Consider the following 26,456-nt stretch of genomic DNA (forward strand, 5'->3'; position numbering starts at 1 on the left):
GTCAGGTCCACACGTTTCAGATCTTGTTGTGTCGAACTAAAGAGGCCTTGGTGGACTCACAAACGGGCAGTGGGGAGTACTCAAAATCTCACGTGATCAAAATCATTATTGATTGTCAAATTTAAAGTTCGCCAATAGGGCATCTACTATCCAAATTATCAATGCTATCTTCCATATCTACCACCACTGTTAGGACATCCAAATTTACGAGATGAGGGTGACTTCCAAGGGCATCTGGATACCTTCATGCATCTTGCCCTCAATCATAGGGGCCATGAGTCCAGCATTCAATCGAATGACCTCGACACCTTCGGGGAACTGGTACTCGAAATTCTCGACAAGCTCCACGAGCACGGCTTGCATCTCAAGAAGTCTATGGTCCATTAGTGAGTTAAATGGTCAGTGTTTCTGGTCATGAACTTACGCAAAACGCCAGCTAGTCACAGAAAACATGAGAATCAATCACACTATGTTGTACTAGTTAATTGTTTCGCTTACCCGATGCAAGCACGTAGACCAGCCGCTTTAGTTTGAAACACGTAAGATTGATTTCAGGAGAGCAAGAGTTTTGAATAGCTTACAGAAAGTCATTCTGAGATCGTCGGACTCATTTAGCTCATGAGAGATGTAATAACTGTTGAATACGCACAGATTGGCGAAAACTCCCAAAGATGACCTTTCCCTAGCGTCGTCCAGGAAACGGTTTGGGTTCCACTCGTCCGCATCTTCTCCCCAAACGCTTTTGAGCCTGAAAAGTATAATCTGAGCGAGGCGGCAACTCAATAACCGATGGAACCAACCTGTTGTAAGTACAAATGGATGCTGTGATGCCTTGGCCTTTCGAGATGGGTATTTCATTGATGATCTTTCCCGACTTGGTCTCAATTGGCTGAGCAAGCGGTATAACATCGTCCGAATCTGCTTCCCGAACCAAGGTAGGAACTATCGGATGCAGCCTGAGTCCCTCCTGTGATACAGACAAAGATGAGAATGCAATTTCTGAAATAAAAGGTGGACAAACTTTAATAATAGCATTGGTGAAAGCCATATTATTGAAATCGCCAGGCAGCAAATCATCATCGCCACGAGCTTCCACATTCGCTCTTGCCACTTTAATCTCGTCACGGATGCGCTGCTGATCCTCCGGGTGCTTCGAGAGTTCATATAGCAGCCATGTGAGAGTTGAGGCGGTAGTATCATGACCAGCGACCAGAAGGGTGCTAGAATGTGGCAATCACTAATTGGCAAATCATTTGTGACGCTATCACTCACGCTATTTGCGACAGTATTTCTGTTTCACTCAGCTGAGATCGTGCATCTTCCATACGGTTGGACTGTACTAAGACACCGAGACTCGTGAGTGATCATGCGTGAAGTATACCTCGGCGGGGAACATTACCGAGGATGCTGATGATGTCCTTGCTGCCTTTTTCGGTGCCAGCCGCCTGTTCATTGACGATGGCCTTTCCTGTTTGAATGGCTGTTTGCAGGAATGTCGCGAAGCGGCGATTCTCTTTGGAAGGCAAATACTTCAAGCAGTTCAGAATCGGTTGAGGAAGGAATCTCCAGGTTGACTTGAAGATGATATCCCATGAAGATGGGTTCAACAGCGTATCGAGGCTTAATTTGTGTGTTAACATATGGCCTGGCTCAGAAAATCGCGAGACATACAACAAATTGTTAAAGGCCTGCACCAACTCGTTATCTGACCCATTGTCGTTGAGAACTCCGAAGCGGTGGTCGAAAGCGACTGCAATTCACAAATATGAATTAATACCTTTAAGGCAAATGTCGAGTACATACCTTCGCCGATGACATCTAAGGTCATCCTCGACAAAGTCTCATTGATGTTCAGTGTACATCCATCAGACTTTTCTCTTAATTGAATTATGTCTTTCCATTTCTGTGAGAGCTAGATGAAGATATAAGAAGCCAGATTTTCGTGAGACTTCTTGACTCTCTCACCCGAGCTGCCGAGCGGCGGAAAACAGGCAAAAACGTCCGAAGTTGGGAAGCACCAAAAGCAGGATTCATGATCTTTCTGTGCCTTTGATGATCGATGGCTAAAAGATATGAGCTGCCGCAGCTGCGTGCTACGACAGTAAAGAAAAACGCACCATCCGTGGTTAAAATACTCTTCCCCGTGAAGAGGCGCGTAATTTCATTGGAAATGGTTCTCTTTGGGTACCTGTAACCAGACGTATGAAAGACGTATTGCAAAGCACGGGGGTCAGCGGTCCAGAGAACTTCCTCCTGAAATAACTCATGAGTAGTAGAATGTAGGAGGACGTAGTGACTTTACCCCTAAACATCCTTTAGTCATCCAAGTTGGACCGTATTCGCGAGCCCATTGAAACTCCAGGTCCCCCACTTGTAAGGTATTTCGATGTACTTTCTCGCTACCTGCAGATGTATGTGAGGGGATGTCCAGGCGTGTAACTAGAAGAAACTGTTACCTAGCCAGAACGAGTGTGAAGGAGGCCCTCGGATGTCTTTCAAAGTGTACCGCCGTGAGTTACGCCATGCTATGTAGGCAAGAAATGCGACTAAGCAGAGAGCTGCGCCAGATATCATACTTACGGATGAGCAGACTTGGTTGAAAGGCAAATGTCCCCTTTATTAGACTTGTGTTCCGACGGCTGGGGAACCGTGGTTTCCCGACGGCTTTGCTAGTATGAAGGTACAATCTTAAGGGGAAGCACTGGAAAATCCGGTTACCGGTCAGACGTGGCCTCGCACGCACCTTTGTTAAGTCTTGTTAAGTCCACGACTAGAAGAAAAAACACACAGATTAAGTTCCCACATGATATGTGATGACTCTTGAGAACAAACCAACTAAAACCTGACGGAAACGTCAGATCTCGAGAACAAACTGACTGATACATCGCATGTCTCAGCAGGAAACAATTACTAACGACTTGCCTACACTCAGACTGCCGATCGACGGGTTTTGGCAGGGTGGCACATAATTTGAAGCAACAGGGCATAGTGTGTGCTAGTAGGACGATGTTCAGGAGTTTGAACTTTGGAGTAGGATACAACCATTTCAGGTTAAATAAGATACACTGACTGGCACTTAAGCTTGCGAGTCGCGACTCCACATATGCGAAACGTTCCCAACGCGGTCCATGTCGTAGCGGTTGTATTCAGCCTGAACTTATATAAGTCCGTAGCCGCTTGATAGAGCTTGGCTTTTAGGCCACCCCATCTCAAATCTGGCCTTGAACCAGGCCCACGGCGTCAAAAACGGACTGTTCAATGGAGCTAGGGAGGCTTGGCTAACATTTGCCAGTGTCAAAAACAAATGGACCGATTTGGGTGGAGGATAATTTCTGATCTATAAGTATAGAAATGACTTGGTAATTGATGCAGATGGTCGGAGCTGAGACGATCATGGCGCATCGCTTTCTTCCGTGTTGTGCAGCAGTCCGTCGATCGAGTCAGTCCAGAATCCGGCACTGAGACATCCCAAACACCCATCTTTATTACAGCGACTGTTGATCAGTTTATGCTAATAAAGTGAGACCAAATTTGTACGATGTCACATCTCACAACGTGAGTCAAAGCCAGTGAACGATTCTTTAGAGATACCTTTAAGTACTTACCTTGGATCAGGTATAGCTAAGTAGTTGGCTCCCTATCATAAATATAACTTTGTAGATATAAATTCGACAAAGCGACAAACTAAAAATTACCATAATGTCTGTTATACAGTGCAGATGGACAGCGAACCCTTTCACGATCCAGTACTGTATAGTTCTCATTCAAGTCCGAATCAGTCCGAAGCAAATAGTCTCTTAAGATATTCGGACGCAGCCTGACGCACAGAGCCATCTACCACCGGATTAGCCAATACATCTGTTGCGAGTTGGGCTCTGTGCTTGACATTAGCTGTCTCCTTGGTGTGCTCCCACTCGGCAGCTTCTCTTTCCAGCCGAGCACGCTCGGAATCTCTGCGAGCAGTACTGTCTCTCTCTTCCCTTTCCTCCCGTCTCCTCAGATATTCTAGCTTGAGTTTGCTGTGCTGAACCTGGGCTTGCAAAAGCTGCAAGCATGCAGCCATCATGTTCTGTGGTAAAGCAAAATTCACAACGGACGCGTCACTGCTTGGCGACGGTACGTTTGGGAAGACGGCTCGACTTGGCGTATTTGATGGTCCTGCTTCCTGTATCGGAAGTTCATGGGCATTAGTCTTATTTGCAATGGAGGATTGTGATGTGAAAATGAAGGTAGGAGGGCGCGCTTGTGACTGAACTTGCGGTTGCTGAATTTGAGGGTGAGAATGAGATGGCGTGCTCTGAGGTTGAATTTGGGGTTGAATAATTGGAGTCGGTTCTGGTACTTCCAACGGATCATCGTCGTCATCTTCTCCGCCATGGGAATTGGTTGCCCCTGCGTTGTTATTTTGGCGGGTTGCGGGCCGTGTAGTAGCGGGATCGCCGTTCCATCTAGTCACGACCTCTTGAATCGACCCGTAATCAAGCGGAAAGCAACTCACCTTCTGAAGAACAAACTATACCAACCTGATCTATGCCAATGGTCAATCGTCTTGGCGCCCACATTGCCGATGTCGCAGCCGCCTTTGCGAGCAATCTGTAATCGCCGTTCATATTCTCGCAACCTGTCTCCTTCAGTCGTAAAGGTGACAAGACCATTCCCCAATTGCGCGTGGAAACTTTCGAATGCATAGATCTGTTTAAATAAATTGAAATTTCGTTCGTAGCAGCCTTTCAGCGCTTGATAAGTCTTCTTGGCGCCAAATACATCGATAGCACACTATCGTCGAGTAAGTAAGATGTTATTGCACCATCTCACGTACACACCTCGCGAAGACACGAGTTCTTTGTAGCTCGAAGCGCGTTCCAGTGGTCGTCTTCCCCCGGACCCATAAGCCAATTAAATAATTTCGTCTTCTCATCGTCAGTCCAGTGTTTGGAACCGTGCGCAGAGTCGATGTCAAAGGGGTCACCCATGTCGTCACCCTCTCTCCGTCTTTTGCCAGGCTGTGAACCACCGGTCGCCATAGCGTCGGTCTGCTTACGCTTGGGCCCACCGGCAGCTTGAGTTTCGTTGGTCGGAAGTACTGAGAACTCATGGATGGGTGAAGGATTAGAAGGACCAGCTATCGGTTGGGCAGATCGTGGAGCGCAATTTGGATCCAAAATTGTTGGCGGCGAATCAGAAAGCCTATATGCTCCGCCATCATGAAATTGGGGACGCCCAGTGATGGCAGGGTTAAGATGCGATCCTAGTGCTTGATTCAGACTCTGTATGTCATTCATTAGAAGCAGATGTGACATCAGTGGCTTAAAGCTTCTTCGAAGCAACATGCAGCGTACCGAGACATTGCTGACATTAGTCTGCAGGTTTGGGTCTCGTTGAAGATGTCCAAAGGCCATGCTTGGGTCGCTGCCGCAAGCATAAGCATCAGAATTGACATCTTGCGAATCGGCGACGGGAGAGAAGTGGAGGGTGTTACGAGATGCACTCACTTGTGAGTTTCCATAGGCCAGGCTGTGAACCACAATGAACCGGCGTGAACCGCTCGCGTGTGTGCTGTGGCTCGGCTTGAGAAAAGGCGGGCTGTTTGGTTCTAAAGTTGTCGCCAAACAACCGGTCACACAATAAATCACCCCTTGCGCCAGTTCGCCTTGGAGTCACCAGGTTAGGTCGCCAGGCAAGTTCCAGTTCACATTAATGGGGAATATTCTTCCGATTCCGGCAATACAGCAAGGAAGTTACAAACAATGTAGCAATACGAAGTACTAGAAATCATGATATAGTAGCAGTAGTGGCCAGAATTTAGGTAACTTTTCATCCAACCTCGTCGTCTGGCTCGCCCTCAGCATCCAGATCAGAATATTGATCGAGGTCGTTAGATAAAGCTGGAGCGGAACCACTGGGCACAGATTCTTGACCAGCACTTTCCCTCCCGGTAGTGTGGGAAGTGGGTGAGTGCGCAGCCCTGATGATATCAGAGCCTCCAGAGTCCTTACTCCCTACCCCGTTTGCAGTCTCCACTACGAACAAGGTGTCGTCACTCGGCACACTGTGTCGACTAGTTATGCCAGTGAGAGGCGTATCCGCCTCCTCCGACTTAATCTCGTCATCCGGTGGTTGCGACTGAGCAAGTGAGGATCGTGTATCTAGTTCTGACATAGACGAGGTCGTCTCCGCTCGAAGAGATTGAGCGCCATGATTGACAGAACCAGGTGATCCGGATAAATGATGAGAGACATCCTCCTCCTGACGAACTTCACTGACGGGAACAATGTAACCGTTAGAGTGAGTAGAGCCATCAGGCGGTCCATCTGGCGGCTCAGCATGGTCTTCCAAACGCTCTGAAGGGGATTCTGATTCAGGAGACTCTATCCTCCTGCGTTTGACTCGAGTCAGGGGTCTTGAAGGTGACGGTGAAGCAGTCATCCTCCCAGACTCGGACACTGCTGACGACGTATCATCCGGGGGCTTGATCCGTGCCCGTCCTCGTCGCCGTTTGGCAGGAATATCGGGACTCGATTGTTCTACCAGCTCATCAGTTTGGATGGCAGCACCGTTGACCGCACCATCGATGCCAGGGAGAGCCGATGCAGAACGTGTATGTCGTTGGAGGGCAGTGCGCGTGATCGAATTACGACTCGACTGTGTTCGCGAGAAGACGGATCGAGGCACTTCGCCTCCTTTTACGCGACTCCGCAACTGTTTCTTGGGTACAGGAGTTTCAGGGTTATTGGCTATGAGGTCATCAAATAGGCGCGCTGCGGGTGTGTCTGAGATGTGATGGGTCTCTGTTGGCGCTGCCTCTGATGCACTGACGGACGGCTCTGCAGGGCCAGGGCCAGGGGCCGGCGTCTGATCCTTAACCTCATCAGTGACAGGGACTGGTGTTTCCGCAACGCTGCTCAAGGCACCCATGCCAGCACCCAGTTCCGCTTGCAGAACTTCCCCGCCAGCTTTTGTCCGTGCCAGGACAAACGGCGTCCATTTCAACCGTTCCGGTTTCAGCTTCATGTACCCCTTCTTCTCCCATGCTTCCAGGTAGTGCTCCACCTTCTCGGGATCCCAGGTGATCTGGTACCGCGTAGGGGGGACAAAGGGCGTGTTAGCCTTACTTCCGGCCTCCTCCTCCTTGTTGTTTAGCGTGCTCTGCCGCTGAAGGTGACGCCGCGCAATGCCGTTCTTGCGCCCTCGCGGGAACTTGATTGCTTGCCCTGGTGTAGGTCTCATAGGAGGCGTAGCAGATTGCACAGAGATCATTCCCTGGTCTTGAAGGGTATTGAAAATATCTTCGATGGTCATAGATGTGCCCTTGCTAATAGCTATTGATCATGAACATCAACGCGCTCTCTGTTTCAGCAAGGTTGAAAACAAACCTTCAAGGGTCGGATTATCAGGTGATGTATGAAGGTATCGCATGAGTGCAAGGGTCCAATAGTTCTTGTACCCCAGTTGACCAAGCCCTGAGAGTGGCTTCTCGGGTGATCCCGCGCGCCGTTCCTTCTTGGAGAGAAGGTAACCTGAAGTCAAGCGTCAACTTTGTATTGTAGTAACCTTATTTTTGAGTGCTCACTGAAATCGATCAAGAAATTCCCCCATCCTTGTCTCTGCCTCACAGGAAGTGCCATGATACAACTGACGTTGTAGTCCTTCGGAGAACATTTCTCTTTGCTGAAGTACCCCACGAAACGCGCACCCATATCATCAGTTTCCGTAATAACGTAGAACAAGAATGGTTCGACGTCATAGAAGAGTGATTTGTGATCTAGGAACATCTTCGACAGCAGGCAAAGATTTTGGCAGTATATCTTGTTCTTGCGTCCGTCCACTTCGAAAATGGACATTGCACCATCGCGATAAATCTCGTCGCCTGGTGGATGTCGCGTTTTGCATTTCATCTGTGAAGTAATCAACACTCATATACCCCCTTTGTCATGGGTCTAGCTCACGCTATGTCGGCCAAAAGCAAAGCCACTTCTCATATATTTGAGGCAAAATTCGCAGAACCACAGTCGTCCATCCGGGATATTCGAGAACTCTTCAGGAAAGGGGGCGTCATACCACGGGTGAATGTCATATTTCCCAAAGCGAATGGTCCGAATGCGTAACGTAGAGGAAGGCGCGGGGAAACCCGATGGAGTAGCAGGGATAGTGGAAGGTGTGTGCGGAACCGCGCCAGGTGTGGAAGGCACTGGCGAGCGCGCCGGTATCGAGGAAGGAATGGTTATTTGTTGGAGAGTATGAGATCGTAGGGGACGAGACGAAGGGCCCGCTATTGGAGGATCAGGTGTGTCAGCTGATGGTCCTGATTGAGGTGGAGGTGCAAGTTTTTCCTGTGAAGAAGATTCAGCTCACCATCCATGAGCACGAGAGGACAAGAGCAAACCTCAGCGACCAGACAACTTTTATCGAATCGTACTCTGTCAGAGTCTGCGATCCCTGTCTTTGACATGTCCCTATCAGCAGGATTGAGGAGGTCCTCGAAGATATTTCTGTCGGGGTCCTCTTCTCGCTCTTTGCCCTTACCCTTCGGAGGTATTCGAAGGCGCACGACCAGTGGATGTGCTGCGGGCGAGCGCAGGCGGATGCGTTTGAGGGGCCGTGGGGTCAGCTGTTCAATTCTGCGCTTTGGGGGCTTCTTTATGCGCTGACTAGGTCGCTGGCGGGGTGTTGGTGCTTGTACAGTGTTGGTGTCGTCGGATTCAGATTCAGAGTCTGAAGAGTCTTCAGACGAATCGTCATCAACATCGTCGACTTCAACTTCGACTTCAGGCTCGGCAGTTGTCTCGTCTCTATCTTGTAGATCGGTATTTGTGGTGGATGCTACTTCGGATTCCAGGAGAAAGAGGGATGGTGGACACATTGGACAGTGCCATGTTCCGGGCGGCGTTTCTTCCAAGGGAGGTCGCATACAATCCATATGCCACCCTGATTGATTTGGTAAGTCATTTTCCGATATACAAATGACGTATAAAACACACCTCGATCACAAAAATCGCATAGTAGAATTCTCTCCTGTGTCACGGCGAATATGAGCAATTTCTGACAATTAAGGGGGCTTACTCACATCATCGCCTTTTTCTTGACAAATTTCGCAAGTTTTACATTCGGTGCACTTCCAAGGATATGAGCGAATGGTGTCTGCGATGGCACCAAGTTGTAAGCAGCTCGGATGACCTAGGTGTAAGTTTTGTCATCATTCAATTTAACCTGTGCAGCTACACGTACCACTGCGACCGCATTCTTCGCAAGTGACCATGACCTCTGGTTCAGTATCCTTGTTCTTCTTGTCATCCCCCTGACAAAACCCGCACTCGGGTTCTCGCCGGGGTTTTCGCTTTCTCTTTAGCGGTTTGGGTGGTGGCGGAACGACTTCTTCTTGAATATGTAGATAAGGTGCAGGTTGGGGCGCAAATGGATCGCCACGGGGACCTTGGTCATATTGCGAAGGCTCCTGAGAGTAGTGTCGAGGGTGAGGTAGAATTAAGTCCTCCGGAATGTGCACGGGTGGGCCCTAACCGCAAGTATGTGAGTCGTCTTGCAAAAGAGTTCTAATTACAACACGCGACGCGTTTGGCGCCTGCGCGGTATGACATATTCGGTCATCAAGCATAACTCACCTGCTCCAAAACATTTAACTGAACGGCTTCATTTCCCATGATGGCTGGGTCGATGGGTGGTGACCCGGCGAGTGCAGGATCGATAGGAATATCGCTAGCTGGGCTGAATGGCGTTCCATGTTCACTTGGTACTTCGTGGTCAAACGTGGCAGCTGCTGGGAAAGGAAGACTCCGCATAATTGCATCTGCGTCGCCGACAGCAACGATGAGCTGTGTGGTAACAAAGGGGGATTGGCTCGCAGTCGACGTCGTCCACAGCGAGCGACGGCCTTCTGTGACACATGCGCGTGACGAGTGGTCAATAAATTATGGTCACGTTTCTTAGTAAAATGGAGAAATCTAAACCCATTTCATAACCATTCTTGGTAAAATTTATAATGATTATGAATATAACCCTAATATGGTATTTCCTATACTGTACCGCGTCTTGAATAAGGTTCTCCTGATTGCATAGCCCGTGATCCAACTGCTCTCAGCCAGTGGTGCTTGAATCGATTTTGTGATGGCATGCAGGTCATTTCGGAACCTTCATGTGCCAATCGGCACCCCTTCTACCGTGCAACGCCCATCTGATGCTGATGGAATTAACTGTAGTACTTACCGCGCAATTCGTTGTCAGTCACTCGATCGATGGCTCTGACGGAACTGAAATTCTATAAGATTCATGGATTTGGCCTTGTCTTGAGCTCTCACGGGGACGAGAGCGTCATTGGTGCGGTTAAGTGGTTCATGATACGGTTGGTAGTAACAGAAGACCGCAGTAATCGTAAGCGGGACAAACGTGGACCTAAAAACAGGATATCAATTTGCCCATGACAGTGACACGGTTGAGTGGGCACAAGATAAATATATCAAGCAGCGACAGGATGATAGCTGACTCCGAATTAGTTCCACGTTGGATTCCGAGCTAGCTCAGTGATAGCTCCCAGATACCCTCGAATGATATCAGCGCAGAATCCCGGTTAACGTTTGAAATGAGTATACCGCGGCCGGCGGCCACAGGAAGCCCTACGAAATTCTAGCAGAAGGTTCTGTAAAAAGCCGACGTAGAGGGCCCCGGCTCACTTTAAAATCTTGACAAACCTGCTGTCCGTGCGCTGGTTTAACGTGGTTTGTGGCTAATCGAGTGGCAAAGCCAACCTAATAACTTGGTGATAAATAAACCCCAACAACTACCATTTCATCCTGTGTTGCACATTCTCTCAAAGTGGTCGACCGTTCAGCTCCTACGCTGGCTTTCAATCTCCTTCCCCAACCGTCCCTTTTTCCTTCTCTACCATTACCACCACGGCTACAACATCAGTTTTGACGATGCAGACAGCTCTGCATCGTCAGCTTGCTCCAATGTTGCCTCAATATCTTCCACAATCTCTCACTCTCAATGGCTCAAGGGCCCTCCCAAATCCCATCGTCATGCCCACTCCCCCAGTCACTTCACGCAAGAGGAAGCGCGCACATCAATATACAGTGAGCTACAGTGAAGTTCAAGAGGTCGACGAGGAAGGCCGGGTCCGTGAAGTCATAGTAATTGAAGATACTCCTCCCCCTTCCACAATATCACCAGCAACAACCCATACAAATGTCTTTTCGGCTTCATATCAACCTCCAGTATATTCCGCTCCAATACGGACAAGGGCCCGTGCTGCTGCCGAGGCACAGACCCTTTCAGCGAGCACTTCGTCCGCAGCGATCGTGGCGCCAGCGCCTAAGAAGAGGAAACGGGAGCCTGCTGATGACTCCCGTACAGTTCTCACAAAGAAGACAGCCGCTACACTGCACCACCAGCAACCCGTGGCATCGACCAAATCGTGGGCCAGCGGCAGCGGGGCTGCCACGGCTGATGTACGTAATCATCGTTCATTCTACATGATCGCTTCCATTGCATACTCACTCCTTCGCAGACTGCCAACGGCAACATTCCTTGTGACGATAAGGAGGGCCATTACATTATTGTCCCAGATGACATTATTTATAATCGATGTCAGTCACCCTCTTGCCGCCATAATCTCTTGTCGACTGATGAAACTTCTGTTTTCCAGATCGTACTGTTCGTCTCTTAGGGCAGGGAACCTTTGGTAAGGTTGTAGAAGCAGTTGATATCCATAACCAGAACCGGGTAGCGATCAAGATTATCCGCGCTATCCCTAAGTATCGCGATGCCAGCAAGATCGAGATCCGCGTACTTCAGAAATTGAAGGAGCGTGATCCATCAAACGTCCAGTGCGTATCGACAATGAAACATCCACTCGTTTTAAACGTATCTTTCAGCAAATGTATCCATCTGCTGCACTGGTTCGACCATCGAAACCATATCTGCCTTGTGTCAGAACTACTTGGCATGTGTGTGTACGATTTTTTGAAGGAAAACGAATTTGCGCCGTTCCCTCGAAACCATATACAGTCGTTTGCCAGGCAATTGCTCGGCAGCGTAGCTTGTGAGTGATTCGTCTCCTCTCCTTTGTTTTGTCTTAGCGTTGTGCTCATGTTGCGTCAGTCTTGCATGACCTTCACTTGATTCATACGGATCTTAAACCGGAAAATATCTTGCTTGTACGCAACGATTACAGACTAGCTGTGGTGCCTGTACCTGGCAAGGTAAGATTTGACGTGACCAATGAGTCCGAGTCTCATAACTTTGCCTGCTTTGTCAGCGTAACGCACCACCACGGACGAAAAGGATGCTCTCTTCAACAGATATTCGTCTTATAGATTTTGGATCGGCAATATTTGAGGAAGAGTACCACTCGACCGTCGTCTCCACACGGCATTATCGTGCGCCTGAGATTATTCTTGGTGAGTGAGATCCTCTTCAAGTTTTCTCCGACATATATTTACATTTCAATTCATTCCAGGTTTAGGGTGGTCATACCCATGTGACGCCTACTCATTAGGGTGCATTTTGGTTGAGTTCTACACTGGCGTCGCTCTGTATCAGACGCATGACAACCTGGAGCATCTCGCAATGATGGAAATGGTCATGGGTAAAATGCCCGATCGGTTCGCTCGTCTCGGAGCTCGGGCTAAGCCCGAGTTCTTCAAGGACGGTTCACGGCTGGACTGGCCGAAGCCGAAGGCTTCGCGGCAGAGCAAGAAGGACGTACGAGCCACCCGACCTCTTCAGGTAGGACGACCAGTTGTGGACTGGCTGGGCTTCTCCTAACGACTCCTCACAGGACGTGATACCTCCGACGGACCAGATTAACAAACAATTTGTGGATCTTGTGCGGCGATTACTTGCCTTTGACCCTGCACAGCGAATCACCGTCCGAGACGCATTGCACCATCCGTACTTTTCTTTTAACATTCCCGAAGAGTTGTAGCCCGTTATCTATATCCACACTGTAGACTTCCTTGACTTGTTCACGCACTCCGACCACCATCCTGCCAGCCTACACTCTCCGCCGCTGTCATCTCACCCCCACAACACTCGCTCACACATTGGAATTGTTATTATGATAATCCATCTTGGTCATGTACAATCCTCACCGACCGACCCACTCCTTCCTGCCTGTTTGATTCCTGGTTTCTCTCTTTTCGTTTTTACCATCAGGTTCCAATCAAGTGTGTCTAACAAGTGCAATAATGTTCTCTACCGCTTCTGTCAAGCAGTATCTTATATTCTACTCATTTGCACGCGGCGTCTTGCTACACATGTAACATGCTACTTCCACCACCTCGCTCGGTCGGAGTTCGTGAAGAAAATTACTGTGGCGCAGGATAAATGACGGGGAATACAGCGACGGTGCAGGCATTCCTTCACGTTGACCACTTGATTAATGATTGTCGGCCGACCACTGGCCTTGCTGGTCCCTGATTTGGCAATGTCTGCTACAGCGGCGGATCATGCCGACACAGTTATTTCAGCGTGGGTCCTGCGCGTGAGTAGTTGCAGGTTGGTGGCCTTTACTGTGGACTCTCCTCACCATTCCTGACGCAGCTTACTATAGTCAACTATAGTCGCACTGTCCGTCGCTTACTCGAGTCACCCCTGATTGGTGGCAAGTCGTCAGATGGATGCGGATGTCCACGCTACTTCCTGCCCATTATGATGGTGGGACCACGGCTGTAATCGACCACCTGATAATTGGATCCGCGTGGTGAAATTATGGGACTTCGGCCCTGTGGTGTTGATGGTTATTAAGTGAGACCTGAAAGTGTTGTTTACCTGAGATCCTGCTAACGTACTCATAGTTCCAGGTCTTAGAGCAAAGCCCCTATGACAGGGTAATGATAGCAACAGAGAGCGTGTCTTCGCTTTGTTCATGTCCACGTTGCTGAGTCCAGGGTACAAACTCAAAACTGTGCAATCTCTTTGACGCCGGCAATGATAGCAATCGGGTAACCACTTGTTTGGGCCTTCTTGCAGTCTACAAGTGGACAATGATATCAAACAGACAAATGGATTTCGACATTTTGATACGACACTGCAGACCGCCGCATACGATCAACGTTGGCGGTGTCACCATGATGCTTCTCGATCTTGACGCTACCCACTTCATAAGCAATGCCTAAGACGCATTCCATCAAGCTCAGGCTGTTCTCATCTTTTCTAATACCAGTACAGGGTTTTAAACAGTTCCGTGACTGTGAAATGGCTTGTAACCGTGTCCAACTTACCGGCGTCCGGAACATGTACACTGCAAGGGTGTTATCACACGTGACCTTTACCTGGGAGGGGGCTTTGAGAAGGCTGAACGCTTTTTGTCTCTGTGAAGGCAGGGAATTTCGCTCGGCCCTGTAGCCACAAGTCAGCGTGGCCACAGTCGCATCACCTTGGTACCTATTAAATCAAGTTTTCACGAGCAATTTGAACGTGTGCATGGCATACTTGTGTATGCGACATGTGCATTCACAAGCACCTGCCGTGCCCAATGCCCGGAAAGCGAGCGGTCCGTTGGTGTCGACAGGATGTCTAATTATCCTTGACCCGGTGGAGTTTTTCATTACTGTACATAGCCGCGTGGCCAGCCGCGACGGTAATACCAAACACACGATCGGACCGTATGCTATGACGCTATGATATTGCATCTCCCTCAGGCACGACAAGTAGAGTTGATTACAATAGAAACACGAGTTCTGCGCTTGCTGCGAAGGTCGGCCAGCACTGCAAGCCCTCGAAACGGACTGGTACCTGCATCATCAGCGAACTGTGCTGGCAGAAACATACGTATCTTTCAGCATTTCCCACCATCGCTTTTGGTGCTATGCAATTATGCGGGAGCGGGTACGGTATGGCGAGCACCGTGCCGATGGGCGACAGGGCAGTGTAGGGTCGTTGAGCGCCCTAAAGACACATCAATCTAGAGCTTCACGCTGTGTTCGTTCTTCAAACAGGTAATGAAGAAACCAGTGTTTAACAAGGAATCACGAAATCCCGTGATTCCCTGGATAACTTCACACTGGTTTCTCCCACTTTCCCCCAGCTATGCAAGAACCATCATTGCACACTCGGATCCACAGAACAAGAGAATGTACATACATCCAATAGCTCGCGTCACTTTGTGACTGCGGGATGTCGAATGAATCTTTTGGCAGTATCTATAATGTTGTTGGCAAATTCAGTAAAAGACGGGTAGGTTCTGAGGGCAAAACTCGCCTTCAGAAGCACGAGATTTGTGGATAAACCCCATGGACCCTATCTCTCGCATAATATCCTTCAAATAGGCTATGGCAGCTGGTGAATCAATAATACAACAAGTTCCAAAATCTGGAATACAGTAGCCTGCAAGTGCTGATATCAGGCTAATCGTTGCCATGCATACTGCACATTCGGTTCTTCTCTTGCGACAGCCAAGTTGCCCAGTAACTGAGCAAGCGTGGTTTCTGCATGCACACGATCATGCATAAAGTGACGAACTTGTCGGTGGTGACATGTTGACATGTGAGTGAACGTGAGAAACCTGCCCTAGAGTCAAATTTCATAGGAGACGTGACGTTTGCATAGTTCAACGTCTTGAAGCAGTTTGAAACCGACCTGACCGGGACGTCCACCACATCTACGTTTACGCCTTTTGCTTTGCTTTACCTTGCTTTATCTAATATGCGTCCCTCGACTTACGTTGCGCGTGGCCTGAGCCTTGCTACCTTGTTGATGGCACTGGGAGTCTCTGCTTGTGAGTTTATTCTCTACTTCACCGAATAAGTTTGAAAATTATTTATTGTGTAGCCCTGGATGATCCTGAGATAGTCATTGAAACCACTTTCCCCGAGAGCAACCCATTCGGCCGTATGTCCTGCGCTTCTCAATGTAGCTCGCGCAATTTTGACACGTAGTGTAACAGATGTGGTGAACGGAGAGCGCAACCAGCTTTACCTCGTGGTTGAGAATAGGTCTGACAAGAACGTGACGTTGCAATCGGTTGCGGGGTCGTTCCATCATCCTGAGACTGGAAGTCTCATCAAAAATGTTCGTCGGCGCCGTGTCGTGCTATCTTATGAGTTACCTAACATGTCTGTCGTCAGACGTCTTCACTGACGTATGGTTTCCCCCTGCTCGAGGGTACAAAACTACAGATTCCTTACTCTTTCTACTCCGAGTCAGTTCTCCTCATCTCTTTCTTTGCAAGTGGATTGTGCTGACAAGTTTCGTTGCAGATTCAAGGTATGACCATCCAGTTATTCTTCATTGCCTCTTTTCAAAGTGAACCAGCCAGGAGACTTGAGGCTCAACATTTGGCTAGAGCACACTGTTGATGTAAGTGCTTGAAATCCACCACTTTTATGTTTACAAACGTGTCTTTCAGGACGACAAATACCGTGTGACAGCCTACGACTCAGTGGTGACGATTGTTGAGCCAGAGCCATCCTGGCTAGATTTCAAACTGTGCGATCAATTACCTCGAACCTCCGTTTTGGTGCTCACTTGTGTTCTTTAACAGCCTGTCCACCTACCTCATAGTTTTCGCTGCAATTGCGGGCCTCTCATATGCGGCATACAACGCATATGTTCCTTCGCAGAAACCGAAACGCAAACGCCCAACCGAGGTTAGCGCGCCTGTTGGCACAGTGACTGCGAGTGGTTCGAGTGGCTACCAGGAAGAGTGGATTCCTGAACACCACCTCAAGAAGACTAAGGGAAAGAAGACAAAGCTCGAGAGTGTTGCGATCAGCGAAGAATCGAGCAGTGGTGAGGCGAACGGGACAGAGGGGAAGAGGACGAGGAAGGGGAAGAAGTATTGATGCGTGGATTAAAACATTTGTCTAGTACTAGACAATATTTGCATCCTATTGGGTAATTTATACAGGAGTGGTAATCCACTTTGCGGCGTGCAGCGTATTGAAGTGTCCCACATGTTGTTCCACGGCCCACTTAACACCAATGGAACATCGATAGATGTTGTGCAGTTTGAATGGTCATTCTAAGAAGCACTAGGACAATCTAGACATCAATCTTTTTGTAGCCCTTGACCTATTGCGAACGTTCGTTTAGTGAAATTAGTGAGAACATGCGCATACCACGTACCTTGTTCTCCTTAAGCATCGAAATATATTTATCCGAGAGCCATCTGCAGTTCTCCAGGTGGTTGACACCCTCATGCCGGTGGCATTTGACGAGCTCGTCACGGACAAGTCGAGCTTCCATGGCTTTCACCCAAGACTCACGAACGAACTCTTCGCGTTCTTGGAGTTTCGCTGGACACGCAGGTTAGTGAAGACTTTTGTTAGAGAGTACACTGAATTCATACATTTTATGAGCTCGGGTTTGTCTGCGTACTCGGACATGGTCGCGGTAACTAAGAATTGTTTGGTTCTTGTTTGTACCTTCACGTTTTCGGCTCCATAATGATCCGCTCCGAGTCTCGCACCACGTGGTGACAATGAGGAGAAACGACGGGCCGATTCATTTTGTCTATCGCAGTTCTTTCCTTGAGGCTATTCGAAACTTGTTCGAAACTGAGACATGGGCTAGCTAAGTATTGCTAGCTATCTAGGCTATAGCAAGTCTAGGCTGTAAACATCATCATCTATGTGCCGACATCGTGCTCCGTGCTGGCACTGCCCTTCTTCACTAACCACGATTGGTCGCTCCATAACGTTCTGTTCCTCCTGCACCCCTTCGCTTGTCATGAACCTTTCTTGCTGGACATGGTCATATGTCTTGTCTCACGGTTCACATTTCCGATCATATCCAATTGGATTGACGCCACAGCTCTTTTGTCCCCGTTCGAGATATTAAATGGATGTTTCACCAGTACTGCTGTGGTACTTAAAACCAATCGTCAACGTGCGCTACGGGATTCACCGTCGTGATGAGCGCCCCTCACTATCCAGAGCCAACATGGATGCGTCTATCTGGTCGCAAAACCCCAATCTACACGAGGTATTTGCAATTTACAATACCCTACGCCCTTATCCTGACGTTTTTTGTTCAAAGGCCATTACTAGGATCTGAGCTGTTTGATGACCGAACAAGCGTTCTGCTCGATGGGTAGCGCGATTAAAATCATTCATTGCTCATATATACTCACTCTTTTTTCAGTATGACCGACGCATGTGTTGGCTTCACCTTTCAGAGCATATATGCCGCAGACGAGGTAAAAAGGCGCGCACGCAACGCTTTCGCTAGGCTTCGGTAATAGTCCTTACCTCATCCTATGTGTGATATATTCTCAGAGGGAACGCAGATACTCGTGTCCCATCATCGCAACCAACATAGTGGGCGATTTATCCGGCCCTACCCCGAGATCGTGGGTATATGCGCCTGTACAAAGCCCGTTGGAGCTTACACACTGGATGAACAATGCGTTTTACTCCGTGCACCGCGGAGACGATCTAGACGTTAACGCTTTCGTTGAAGATATCAGTCAAATTCGGCTCCCTTACCAGCCCCAGAACGCAAGCCCCCTCTGGTTTCGCTGCTATCTTCTCTTGGGCGACAATAACAGACATGGCCTCTATTTTCATGGTCCGCATGCCATCATGGACGGTGGCCCGACACTCAATGCTTTTGCACACATGTTTCAATGGATGACGAACGACGCCGCCGAACCTGCAGAGAACTTACCCTGGGGGACAGAATGGCGTAATCTGCCCATCGGTCCTGTTGGTGCCACAGGCGGTCCTCGCGATGATTGGGATGTTGCAGGTGTCGAGCTCCTGAAGCAACAGTCAAACTCCGAAGCGGTCCGCACGGTTTGTTTTTATTACGCACTCATCATTTTGGCCCCCTTTCGATCAGTTGCTGCAGATACCATTGACTTCGCGTCCATCTCGGATATCACAAAGTGCAGTCGGAAAGACATGTAGACTGGAGCGAGTTCTCGACCCGACATTGACGCGTAGGCTAGTCAACAAAACACGGATCGTCGGTTGCACGATGTCCCATGTATTTGAGGCTGCGTATTGCATGGTGCTGCTCGCCCGCAACCAAATTCCACCGTCTATGTGGAATGCCTATCACTTTTTGGGCAACTCCTCCGCGTGAGTGCCCCCTATAAAGAAATGTACATCTGCTGAAAAAATTTCAGCGTCTCGCTGATTCCGCACCTGAGACTGCCCTATGATACGAAGACGCATTTTATCTCTTCCCGCACGCATATACCGATCCAAGTTCCAATGGCCGAAATATCATCCATAGATTCGCCCAGAAGGCAACTCTTGCAAATCGCCCAAGCCATAGAGCAAAGATGCGCTAGGTTTGCCACGCATCCTTGTATGCCCCACGTCCAGGCTGCAAGGGCATATCAACCAGATGCTTTGTCTGAAAGATCAGACATCGAGAGTTCCGTCAATAATGTCGGCCCCATCGAGCGGCGACTTTCGTTGTCGTGGAAAGAAAGGCATGATGCTGAGCCGGTGATTGAGCTGGAGTCGGTGTTGTTTTCAGTCAGGCTAACGTCTTTGGCTCCGTAAGATTTATTTATTTATTTCTGTTCATTGGGCGTGTCTGAATATATTGACAGAATAATCCACCTATGGACCATGAAGGGTAGTCTACACGTTCAGATTCAAGTGCGCAGCCTTTTCTACTTTTTGTTGTGGGAGAGGCTCATTGATATTACAGGCAAATGACGCCTGGTCACGAGCAGACCTACAGGACCTTCTCGATTCCATCTGCTCCCGAGCATGCCTGGTTCTTGAAGACTTTCCCCACAATCCCCCAGGCCATCCTTCTGACCTGACCTTGAATGAACGAAGCAGACTTTGACGTTGGGAGGTCTTTCGGATTTTGCTTTATCATCTGATATCACTGCATGCGCTACGAGATCCTTGCTGCAACTCGCTATCTGGTACCATTTGCGCCAACTCACCGAAGCTTCTTTCTTCCGCGTCGGTTGAACTTTAGGTGTAGCAGTGGAGGTTATGTCGGAGGGAACACCCTTCACGTGTGGGTCTGGGGAGGAGGAGGAGGAGGAGGAGGAGGAGGAGGAGTCTGTGGCGCCCCTTTCCTCAGGGTATGGAATACACGTGGCAGCTGAAGCTTTTGAGGGCCGACGTTCCAACGGCGAGCGAGGAGACATACGGTTGTCAGGCCATGTGCCATAGCTCTGTTCATGCATTAAGGTGCTAAATACTCTAGCATAAGTACTTGTATTAGTCCTACAGAAGGCCTTGTGCCCGGTTTGTTTCGGAGGCAATAAATCCCAAGATCGTGCAAGCAAGAACGTTCTACATAGTTTACATTCATCATGGCAGAAAATCCCGTCAACTCAGAATTCGAAGGTGCTGCCGCCGGTCCTCATTCAGAGACAGATGTCCTTCACCCAAAGCAAGCTCAGCTAGATTCTTCCAGAATTACTTATCACTAACTCTTACACTTTAACTATGATAGTTCCACAACTCATTCTCGCTTCTTGCCAATCGCACAGATGGGATCCCTGTGGCACGGGCGAGACTCCCTGAAGAACCTTGTTATTCTGTATGGCCTAAAATACTGGTATTTTAACATCTGGCTCATGCGCGTGCAGCGGAGACTCGTACAGCTCCGGTTATCAGGACAGCGTCGACACTTGGGTACGTTGTACCAAGACTGCAGCATGTGGGATCCTGACGGTGAGGGTGTTCTTAGCCCAACCATGTTGCCTCCCTGCTCGCCCCTTTCGCAGTCGAAGTGCATAACTTCTCAATGCCAGGCGCAACTGCCAAGCATCATCTTAGAAGCCAGACGGCTTGGTTCTTTGCGCGTTTACCGAGGAAGGGTCCTGAATACGAATCTGAATTAGTTTTCCTCGATTCTGAAGAAACCACCTACGGTACGATAATTTCAGTCCCCAGTACTCACTGAATATTAATCATTTTGGAATTTCAAGTTCTGTTTATCGGTATCAACGATTGCGGCACGACAAAGGCATACGATCTAGAACCAATCATTGATGTTGTTTTTGACAACCTGCATCGGCTAGATGTAGGAGCAAGAGCACGGAATTTTATCATAGTCGATGTACCCCCTATTGATCGATCGCCAGGCGGTGAGTAGTCCATATAGCCCATACGCGCCAATATGAACTAAAATTAAATATCGAGCAGGTTCGTCATTCAGGGCAGAGCTCAAGGACCGTGTCGAGACATGGAACGATTTGATTCACAAGCAGACGGCTAGCCACGCATCCCCCGGCCGCGGCGCTCAAACGCCTCGAAGTATATTTCTGTTTTCATCGCACGCAGTGCTCACAGATGTTCTGGACAACCCGGTGAAGTACGGATTCACAGAGAACGACATAGCGCAGGAGGGGGGTGGTATCTGGGCGGATGAGCTGCACGTTACGTCTGGCGTGCAGAAAGTGATTGCGGAGCAGTTCGTCCGCATGGTGGCATCTAATTCAAGTTCATGAATAACCTTTCATGAGGTTCTCTCGAATATCTTTTTAAACAAGGCTCTACGTAAATAACTCATCCTCAGTATGTTTTGCTCTTATAGTTCTGGAATCGATGACCATTGACCATGTGTATGTAAAGCCACTCAAATTAACAAGAGATGATTTGGTCTTTATCAATAACCCCTCTGGCGTTGATCGAACCAACAAACAGGCAGAATGGTCTGAAATCACGAACGTCACACCGTATCTGTAAACTGAGAGCGCATCTGCTAGGTTTCCCGCTCTACAATTTCCTGAACATATACTGCGCACTGTGCGCAGTACTACCACTTACTTATAATATATTGTTGATTTTGTAGACACGTGACTGACGCGTCGCGATCGAGTTTGTTTATCGAGCTGGCAAGCACGCACAAATATCATAGGATAAATATCCTGGATATCCTGGAATCGCCCGCCGTCGAATATCTTATCTGCACGCCGTACATTTTATAACAATATTCACCATCATGATTTCTACCACTTGCCATGTCGCTTCAAAGTTCGCCATTACGGGCATCCTCTCCCTCTGCTTCTTCAGAGAAGCTGTCGTCCGCCCCGCCCAGCGTGACAGGACAGTCTCCGCCGGCCGGATCGTCGCGTCGGGCTGCCTATCGACATTAATTCTTATCGTGGCCGCCCATCGAACAGCCTCAAAGATCCTCAGAGGCGAGATCGGCATCTCCTCCGCCGGCGAGAATCCCACAGACGCCGTCCCCACCGTGACAGCACCGGATCGCCCAGTATCCATTTCTTCGTCGCCTGTACCCGACTCCATTCCCGACATCACTATCGATTTGCCTTTTTCTTCGAAACCTGTACCCGATTCTTCATCGCCTTCCGACATTACTACTATTGATTTATGTATATCCTCGTCACATGTACTTCCGAGTCCGTCGACTCCGTCCGACATTACTATGGCCGATTTGTCAAATTCCTCGACATGTATAGCTCCACCAACGCCTCAAGACATCACCACGATCGATTTGTTAACTTCATCGACAAATGTATTTCAACCTACGCCTCACAACCACTATCATCGATTTGCCCGATCTCGCCAACTGTAACCGACTATCCCTCACATCCGACACTACCCTCGTGGCCCGCGACGACGACGACGACCTCAAGTTCGCTGACAAAGCCTCGAGTACCAAAGAGGTTGAGTCATCCGGCAACAAACGGACTTTCCAAGAGGTACGTCGCATCATACCTATTTTTTTCATCGCTTAACGTTTTAATTGCTATAGGCCAACAAACGAGTACCAGCACGCGCTGCGCACGGGTATCGTGTCGACATACTACCCCCAACCACAACTCCAACTCAACTGCGGCCACTCTTCCTGGTCAACAAATTCCGGACTACAACTGTAACTAAACTGCGGCCACTCTTCCTGGTCAACAAATTTCGGACGACAACTGTAACTAAACTGCGGCCACTCTTCCTGGTCAACAAATTCCGGACGACAACTTCACAAACTATCACCGACCATTCCCTTCCTGGATCCACCCACCTCACGAACGCCTCGCTTCAGACCACGAAGATTGCCAACTCCCTCCACAATAGTCCAACCTTAGCTCCCAAAGACGACTTCATCAATGTGGAGGACGTCTTCACTCTGCCAGTGGTCGACCAATTTCAAACGGCGTCGTCTACAATTCCTAACCCTTCTTTTCCTGGACCGGCCCACTGGATTGACGCTAATGCCCCCCTTCCTGCATTCCTCCGCCCCGCCAATGCTAACTCTTCTCTCACTGGATCCGCCTGCCTATTAGCCCAAAAGACAAAGGCCGCTGCCTCCTGGCTCAAGCCTCTAATACTTGTCACGAAACACGCTGCCGGTCGACCTACACCTCCCCTTACAGGATATCAGCCTGAGAAGGCCCGTCCGCACAAGCTCAAGCCACAAAAGGTACAGACGTGTTTAGCACCAGACTAAGTATGTTGCTCATCATATTTTATTAGCCCAAACCTAGAGCGTCGCGATCAAACGCTGCCCGCGATAGCATTGTGCAATCTCGCCTCCGGCGACACGCCAACAGGATCGGTTAGTCATTTCTCCTGACGTCAAACTTGCTTATTGATGTGCTACTAGTTGGTCACCTTGCGCTAGTCTGTGAAGAGATTCGCACTGGCCAAGCAGCCCTCATGAACGTCTGGGTCGCTACCCTGGCGGAGGTTGGGTTCACCTCGACACTGTCTGGCAACCACCAAACGTCGCTGGGGTCACCGTTTCCTCCCATAGTCGATGCGATTTCGGTACCAGAGCCTGGTTTGCGAATCAAAGACCGCCTTGCGTCACTTCGCCAGCGAACAATTGCGGTCGCAGCCACGATTCCAGCTACCACCACCACCGCACCTTCTTCACCTTGGCGATGCACTTCCTGACACCTCCAGCATCTTACGCCCGCCCACCATTACTCACTACAGCGCCGAGAACCACCGCCTAGCAACAACCACACTACGATAGCCCATCAAGGTCACGGGCCACATGCTTTCGAGCAGAACACGACGCTATCAACCAACGCTATCAAACGACGCTATCGAACGACGCTATCAAACGACACGACTTCACGACACTTAAGACAGACCGCGAACGACGCTACGACGCTCTCAGACGAAGACCATTTCACGACACTCACGGCGATGCTAATTACCATTCCCCTCATTGGGATCACGACGATCACCCACGACATTCACGACTTGTTCAAGTCAGAACACTTACGCCGCCACGATGCCATTAACAGACGATCATTTCACGATACTCACCGCCGCGATGTTATCATAAAAGACAACTTCACGATACTCACTACTGACTCAATAGAAAGGCTCGCATTATCGCCGGGAAACACGATGTTCCGCTAGAACACCCCTGCGAGACGAGTTTCGACCCCCTTCAGAGAACAAAAGACCGCGTCGGATGTTTGGTTTGTTAATCATGCTTGTTATATATCTACGTTACTTGTTTTCCTTACTACTTTGCGCTTTCTTGTACTTAATAACAATCCACTTTGATGATAATGTTCGTTGCCTGCTCGCTCGTCCTTGGATCGAATGTCATGATAATTCGCTCGATGATCGCCTAAGTATATCTACATAGTACATCGTGTCGATGCAAGGTGATACGAACGAGATTGCGGTGGCTCAAAATACAGCTGCTACGTAGATGTCAAATGTATCATAAGAAATTGACTTCGTCCGTACTAACTGGTAGATCAATCAATCACTAGTGGAACTCCTTAGGTAGTTGGTACCAAGTAAGTTCTATCCTTGTTCGAAATCTGCAATTGCATGTCAATCACGGAATGACGGCAACAACTCTTCGCCACACTGCTAGCCCGTTACACTGAATATAATCCAGCAGTCCCAACCCCGGTGATGTAGGTGCTATCTGCATAATAACAAATGCTGGAGTGGCGATGAGGGCCCCAGAAAAACATCCCATCGCCAAACCAGCTAGAATGCCGAGGCCCTTTGGGGAATGCACCTTTGTTGGGCTTGGTCGAAACATCCATCCACAGAAGGTCCACACGACCAATACGACGACGTAGATTATGATAAAAAAACGGTCCCGGTGAAGCCCTTTGGCGGCGAATACGAGTAGAACCGAAGATAAGACACCGAGGATGAGGGTACTAATGGCCGTGGCGAGATTAAAGGCCCTTCTAAGGAAATCTCTTTCGAATTGGTCCCCATACCGGACTTTAGGATCGATTGTTAGTGGCAGCGCAATGGTGCAGATGCTGAGAGCCTGAACCAACATCAGCGGAGCTGATGCACTGTGCAAGTTGCCTATGACCCATAAGACCTGCGAGACTGGGGAATAGATGACCGAATAACTCCAACCCAACCAGCCCAACGCGTTGGTTTTGTCATCGCTACTGTCACGGCTGTCACAACACGGCAGACAGGATGCAAGTTTTTGACAAAAGCTCTGTGTCTCACGCTGTGGACAAAGCAAAAGCTCAATTCCTCCGAGGAGAATGTGCAGTGTCGCAAACCAGCTAATCCAGCCAGAAAAGAGGGCGACATAAAAGCCGCTGGTAAGGCCGCCCATGGCGGATCCGACGAAGCCTGTCAGAACAGCACGGAAAGCCTGGGCGTGGGGCGATATCTGACAAGTGGCATTGTGAGTAGTTGTGATATCCATGATAAGCTCCCGAAGTTTTGAGTTACCCAGGCGTATGTAGAGGGAACGAGGGGGAACAAGGGGGAACTTGACTGAGGTTTATGTATGCACGAGCCACGTTGCCATCCACCAGGATTAGTGGGCCAGGGGAGTCGTGGACCCTAGTATCACTTTTGAGCGTTTACTGGTAGCATACAATAGACCACGAGGACGAACGTTCTTGATAGAAGCACCCCTATGACAAGCATGTGCAGCACGCAAAGCAGCACAATGATAACGAAACGGTTACCCAAACTTGATTAATGCAATACACTCCCCTGATGCATGATGATAATTGCTGCTATACCACGGCTTTGTGCCACCTGATAACGTAGTCCTCGTGCTACTTACCTAAAGTACAGTTTGCTGGAAGACACAGCAACACCGGTGTACAAAAGCAGGTGCTTGCAAAATCACTGGGCCGGATAGAAGAACATAAGATCAGGTCCCCGCGTCAAACAACAGAGTACGGCATGTCAAACAGACGATAGCCCCGCTTCCTATATAGCTGGTAGACCCGGGACGAGAGAACCTAATCTGGGCGTCAAAGGCAGTCGGGCACGCGGCATTGGGCAGTAGTATCCTGAATGCATACAGCATTTCAACGGCATTACACCGTGACAAAGGCAGGCGCAGCGCTAATCAAAGAATGCATCTTGGCTCGTGGTCTGACATAAATTAACATCAGTTAGGTGGTACGCATGTGCCATCAAAAGTGACGCTGTCCTACAGCGAAAATTGTAGCTGTACAAGTCATTCACAATGACCACACATTTTTGATGAGTGCCCCTATGATATGCGCGGTTCCAGCGTGTGGTACTTGCTGAACGGGCAGTATGAAGGCACCAAGAGGCAGTACAGACATCAAGTTGCTTTTA

The 26,456-nt window shown here is 49.1% G+C and overlaps 10 protein-coding genes across 10 annotated transcripts; 5 read left to right on the plus strand and 5 right to left on the minus strand.

Annotated features, from left to right (window-relative positions):
• Positions 1–204: 204 nt before the first annotated feature.
• Positions 205–2,574, minus strand: DEU56DRAFT_869864 (cytochrome P450; the record flags this gene model as incomplete). Its single annotated transcript, XM_041355589.1, has 13 exons — positions 205–373; positions 499–523; positions 636–748; positions 801–967; positions 1,022–1,220; positions 1,273–1,339; positions 1,400–1,620; positions 1,672–1,750; positions 1,804–1,912; positions 1,966–2,063; positions 2,118–2,253; positions 2,303–2,403; positions 2,457–2,574. The coding sequence occupies 13 exons, from the start codon at positions 2,572–2,574 to the stop codon at positions 205–207; spliced, it is 1,602 nt and encodes a 533-aa protein (XP_041211831.1).
• Positions 2,575–3,775: 1,201 nt separating this feature from the next.
• On the minus strand, positions 3,776–10,050 carry DEU56DRAFT_882466 (uncharacterized protein; the record flags this gene model as incomplete). The annotated part of the gene is made up of 16 exons (XM_041356126.1): positions 10,039–10,050; positions 9,618–9,978; positions 9,226–9,511; positions 9,065–9,174; positions 8,979–9,012; positions 8,384–8,925; positions 7,947–8,330; positions 7,571–7,895; positions 7,374–7,517; positions 5,898–7,319; positions 5,493–5,583; positions 5,340–5,409; positions 4,824–5,267; positions 4,499–4,776; positions 4,256–4,448; positions 3,776–4,165 (listed from the first exon to the last, which is right to left on the minus strand). The coding sequence occupies exons 2-16, from the start codon at positions 9,792–9,794 to the stop codon at positions 3,776–3,778; spliced, it is 4,890 nt and encodes a 1,629-aa protein (XP_041211832.1). The 5' UTR covers positions 9,795–9,978; positions 10,039–10,050.
• A 980-nt stretch (positions 10,051–11,030) lies between these two features.
• DEU56DRAFT_730854 (kinase-like domain-containing protein) lies at positions 11,031–12,937 on the plus strand (the record flags this gene model as incomplete). The annotated part of the gene is made up of 8 exons (XM_041348194.1): positions 11,031–11,459; positions 11,519–11,597; positions 11,657–11,837; positions 11,886–12,052; positions 12,112–12,212; positions 12,269–12,410; positions 12,470–12,738; positions 12,791–12,937. The coding sequence occupies 8 exons, from the start codon at positions 11,031–11,033 to the stop codon at positions 12,935–12,937; spliced, it is 1,515 nt and encodes a 504-aa protein (XP_041211833.1).
• Positions 12,938–13,910: 973 nt separating this feature from the next.
• Positions 13,911–15,490, minus strand: DEU56DRAFT_753481 (uncharacterized protein; the record flags this gene model as incomplete). Its single annotated transcript, XM_041349720.1, has 10 exons — positions 13,911–13,984; positions 14,060–14,166; positions 14,235–14,254; positions 14,286–14,397; positions 14,610–14,623; positions 14,785–14,901; positions 15,018–15,040; positions 15,097–15,155; positions 15,380–15,440; positions 15,475–15,490. 10 exons carry the CDS (start codon positions 15,488–15,490, stop codon positions 13,911–13,913), a joined length of 603 nt encoding a protein of 200 aa, XP_041211834.1.
• A 23-nt stretch (positions 15,491–15,513) lies between these two features.
• Positions 15,514–16,831, plus strand: DEU56DRAFT_785178 (uncharacterized protein). Its single transcript, XM_041352257.1, has 8 exons — positions 15,514–15,730; positions 15,784–15,843; positions 15,899–16,023; positions 16,080–16,153; positions 16,212–16,218; positions 16,267–16,311; positions 16,361–16,440; positions 16,496–16,831. Exons 1-8 carry the CDS (start codon positions 15,658–15,660, stop codon positions 16,794–16,796), a joined length of 765 nt encoding a protein of 254 aa, XP_041211835.1. The 5' UTR covers positions 15,514–15,657; the 3' UTR covers positions 16,797–16,831.
• On the minus strand, positions 16,832–17,436 carry DEU56DRAFT_785182 (NADH-ubiquinone oxidoreductase 12 kDa subunit). Its single transcript, XM_041352258.1, has 3 exons — positions 17,303–17,436; positions 17,080–17,249; positions 16,832–17,025 (listed from the first exon to the last, which is right to left on the minus strand). The coding sequence occupies exons 1-3, from the start codon at positions 17,337–17,339 to the stop codon at positions 16,996–16,998; spliced, it is 237 nt and encodes a 78-aa protein (XP_041211836.1). The 5' UTR covers positions 17,340–17,436; the 3' UTR covers positions 16,832–16,995.
• Positions 17,437–17,481: 45 nt separating this feature from the next.
• DEU56DRAFT_785184 (uncharacterized protein) lies at positions 17,482–19,953 on the plus strand. The gene is made up of 8 exons (XM_041352259.1): positions 17,482–17,937; positions 17,992–18,045; positions 18,097–18,189; positions 18,242–18,749; positions 18,805–19,037; positions 19,085–19,465; positions 19,520–19,568; positions 19,621–19,953. Exons 1-8 carry the CDS (start codon positions 17,867–17,869, stop codon positions 19,762–19,764), a joined length of 1,533 nt encoding a protein of 510 aa, XP_041211837.1. The 5' UTR covers positions 17,482–17,866; the 3' UTR covers positions 19,765–19,953.
• A 254-nt stretch (positions 19,954–20,207) lies between these two features.
• DEU56DRAFT_785188 (uncharacterized protein) lies at positions 20,208–21,516 on the plus strand. Its single transcript, XM_041352260.1, has 6 exons — positions 20,208–20,325; positions 20,389–20,475; positions 20,525–20,570; positions 20,626–20,809; positions 20,867–21,025; positions 21,084–21,516. Exons 1-6 carry the CDS (start codon positions 20,246–20,248, stop codon positions 21,386–21,388), a joined length of 861 nt encoding a protein of 286 aa, XP_041211838.1. The 5' UTR covers positions 20,208–20,245; the 3' UTR covers positions 21,389–21,516.
• A 901-nt stretch (positions 21,517–22,417) lies between these two features.
• On the plus strand, positions 22,418–23,798 carry DEU56DRAFT_753486 (uncharacterized protein; the record flags this gene model as incomplete). Its single annotated transcript, XM_041349721.1, has 4 exons — positions 22,418–22,606; positions 22,660–23,322; positions 23,376–23,457; positions 23,506–23,798. 4 exons carry the CDS (start codon positions 22,418–22,420, stop codon positions 23,796–23,798), a joined length of 1,227 nt encoding a protein of 408 aa, XP_041211839.1.
• A 682-nt stretch (positions 23,799–24,480) lies between these two features.
• On the minus strand, positions 24,481–25,817 carry DEU56DRAFT_132542 (uncharacterized protein). The gene is made up of 2 exons (XM_041344703.1): positions 25,756–25,817; positions 24,481–25,700 (listed from the first exon to the last, which is right to left on the minus strand). Exon 2 carries the CDS (start codon positions 25,558–25,560, stop codon positions 24,709–24,711), a length of 852 nt encoding a protein of 283 aa, XP_041211840.1. The 5' UTR covers positions 25,561–25,700; positions 25,756–25,817; the 3' UTR covers positions 24,481–24,708.
• Positions 25,818–26,456: the final 639 nt, after the last annotated feature.

The sequence above is a fragment of the Suillus clintonianus genome (genome assembly GCF_016758775.1).
Source record: "Suillus clintonianus strain FC179 chromosome Unknown DEU56scaffold_14, whole genome shotgun sequence".
Classification (NCBI taxonomy): Eukaryota; Fungi; Basidiomycota; class Agaricomycetes; order Boletales; family Suillaceae; genus Suillus; species Suillus clintonianus.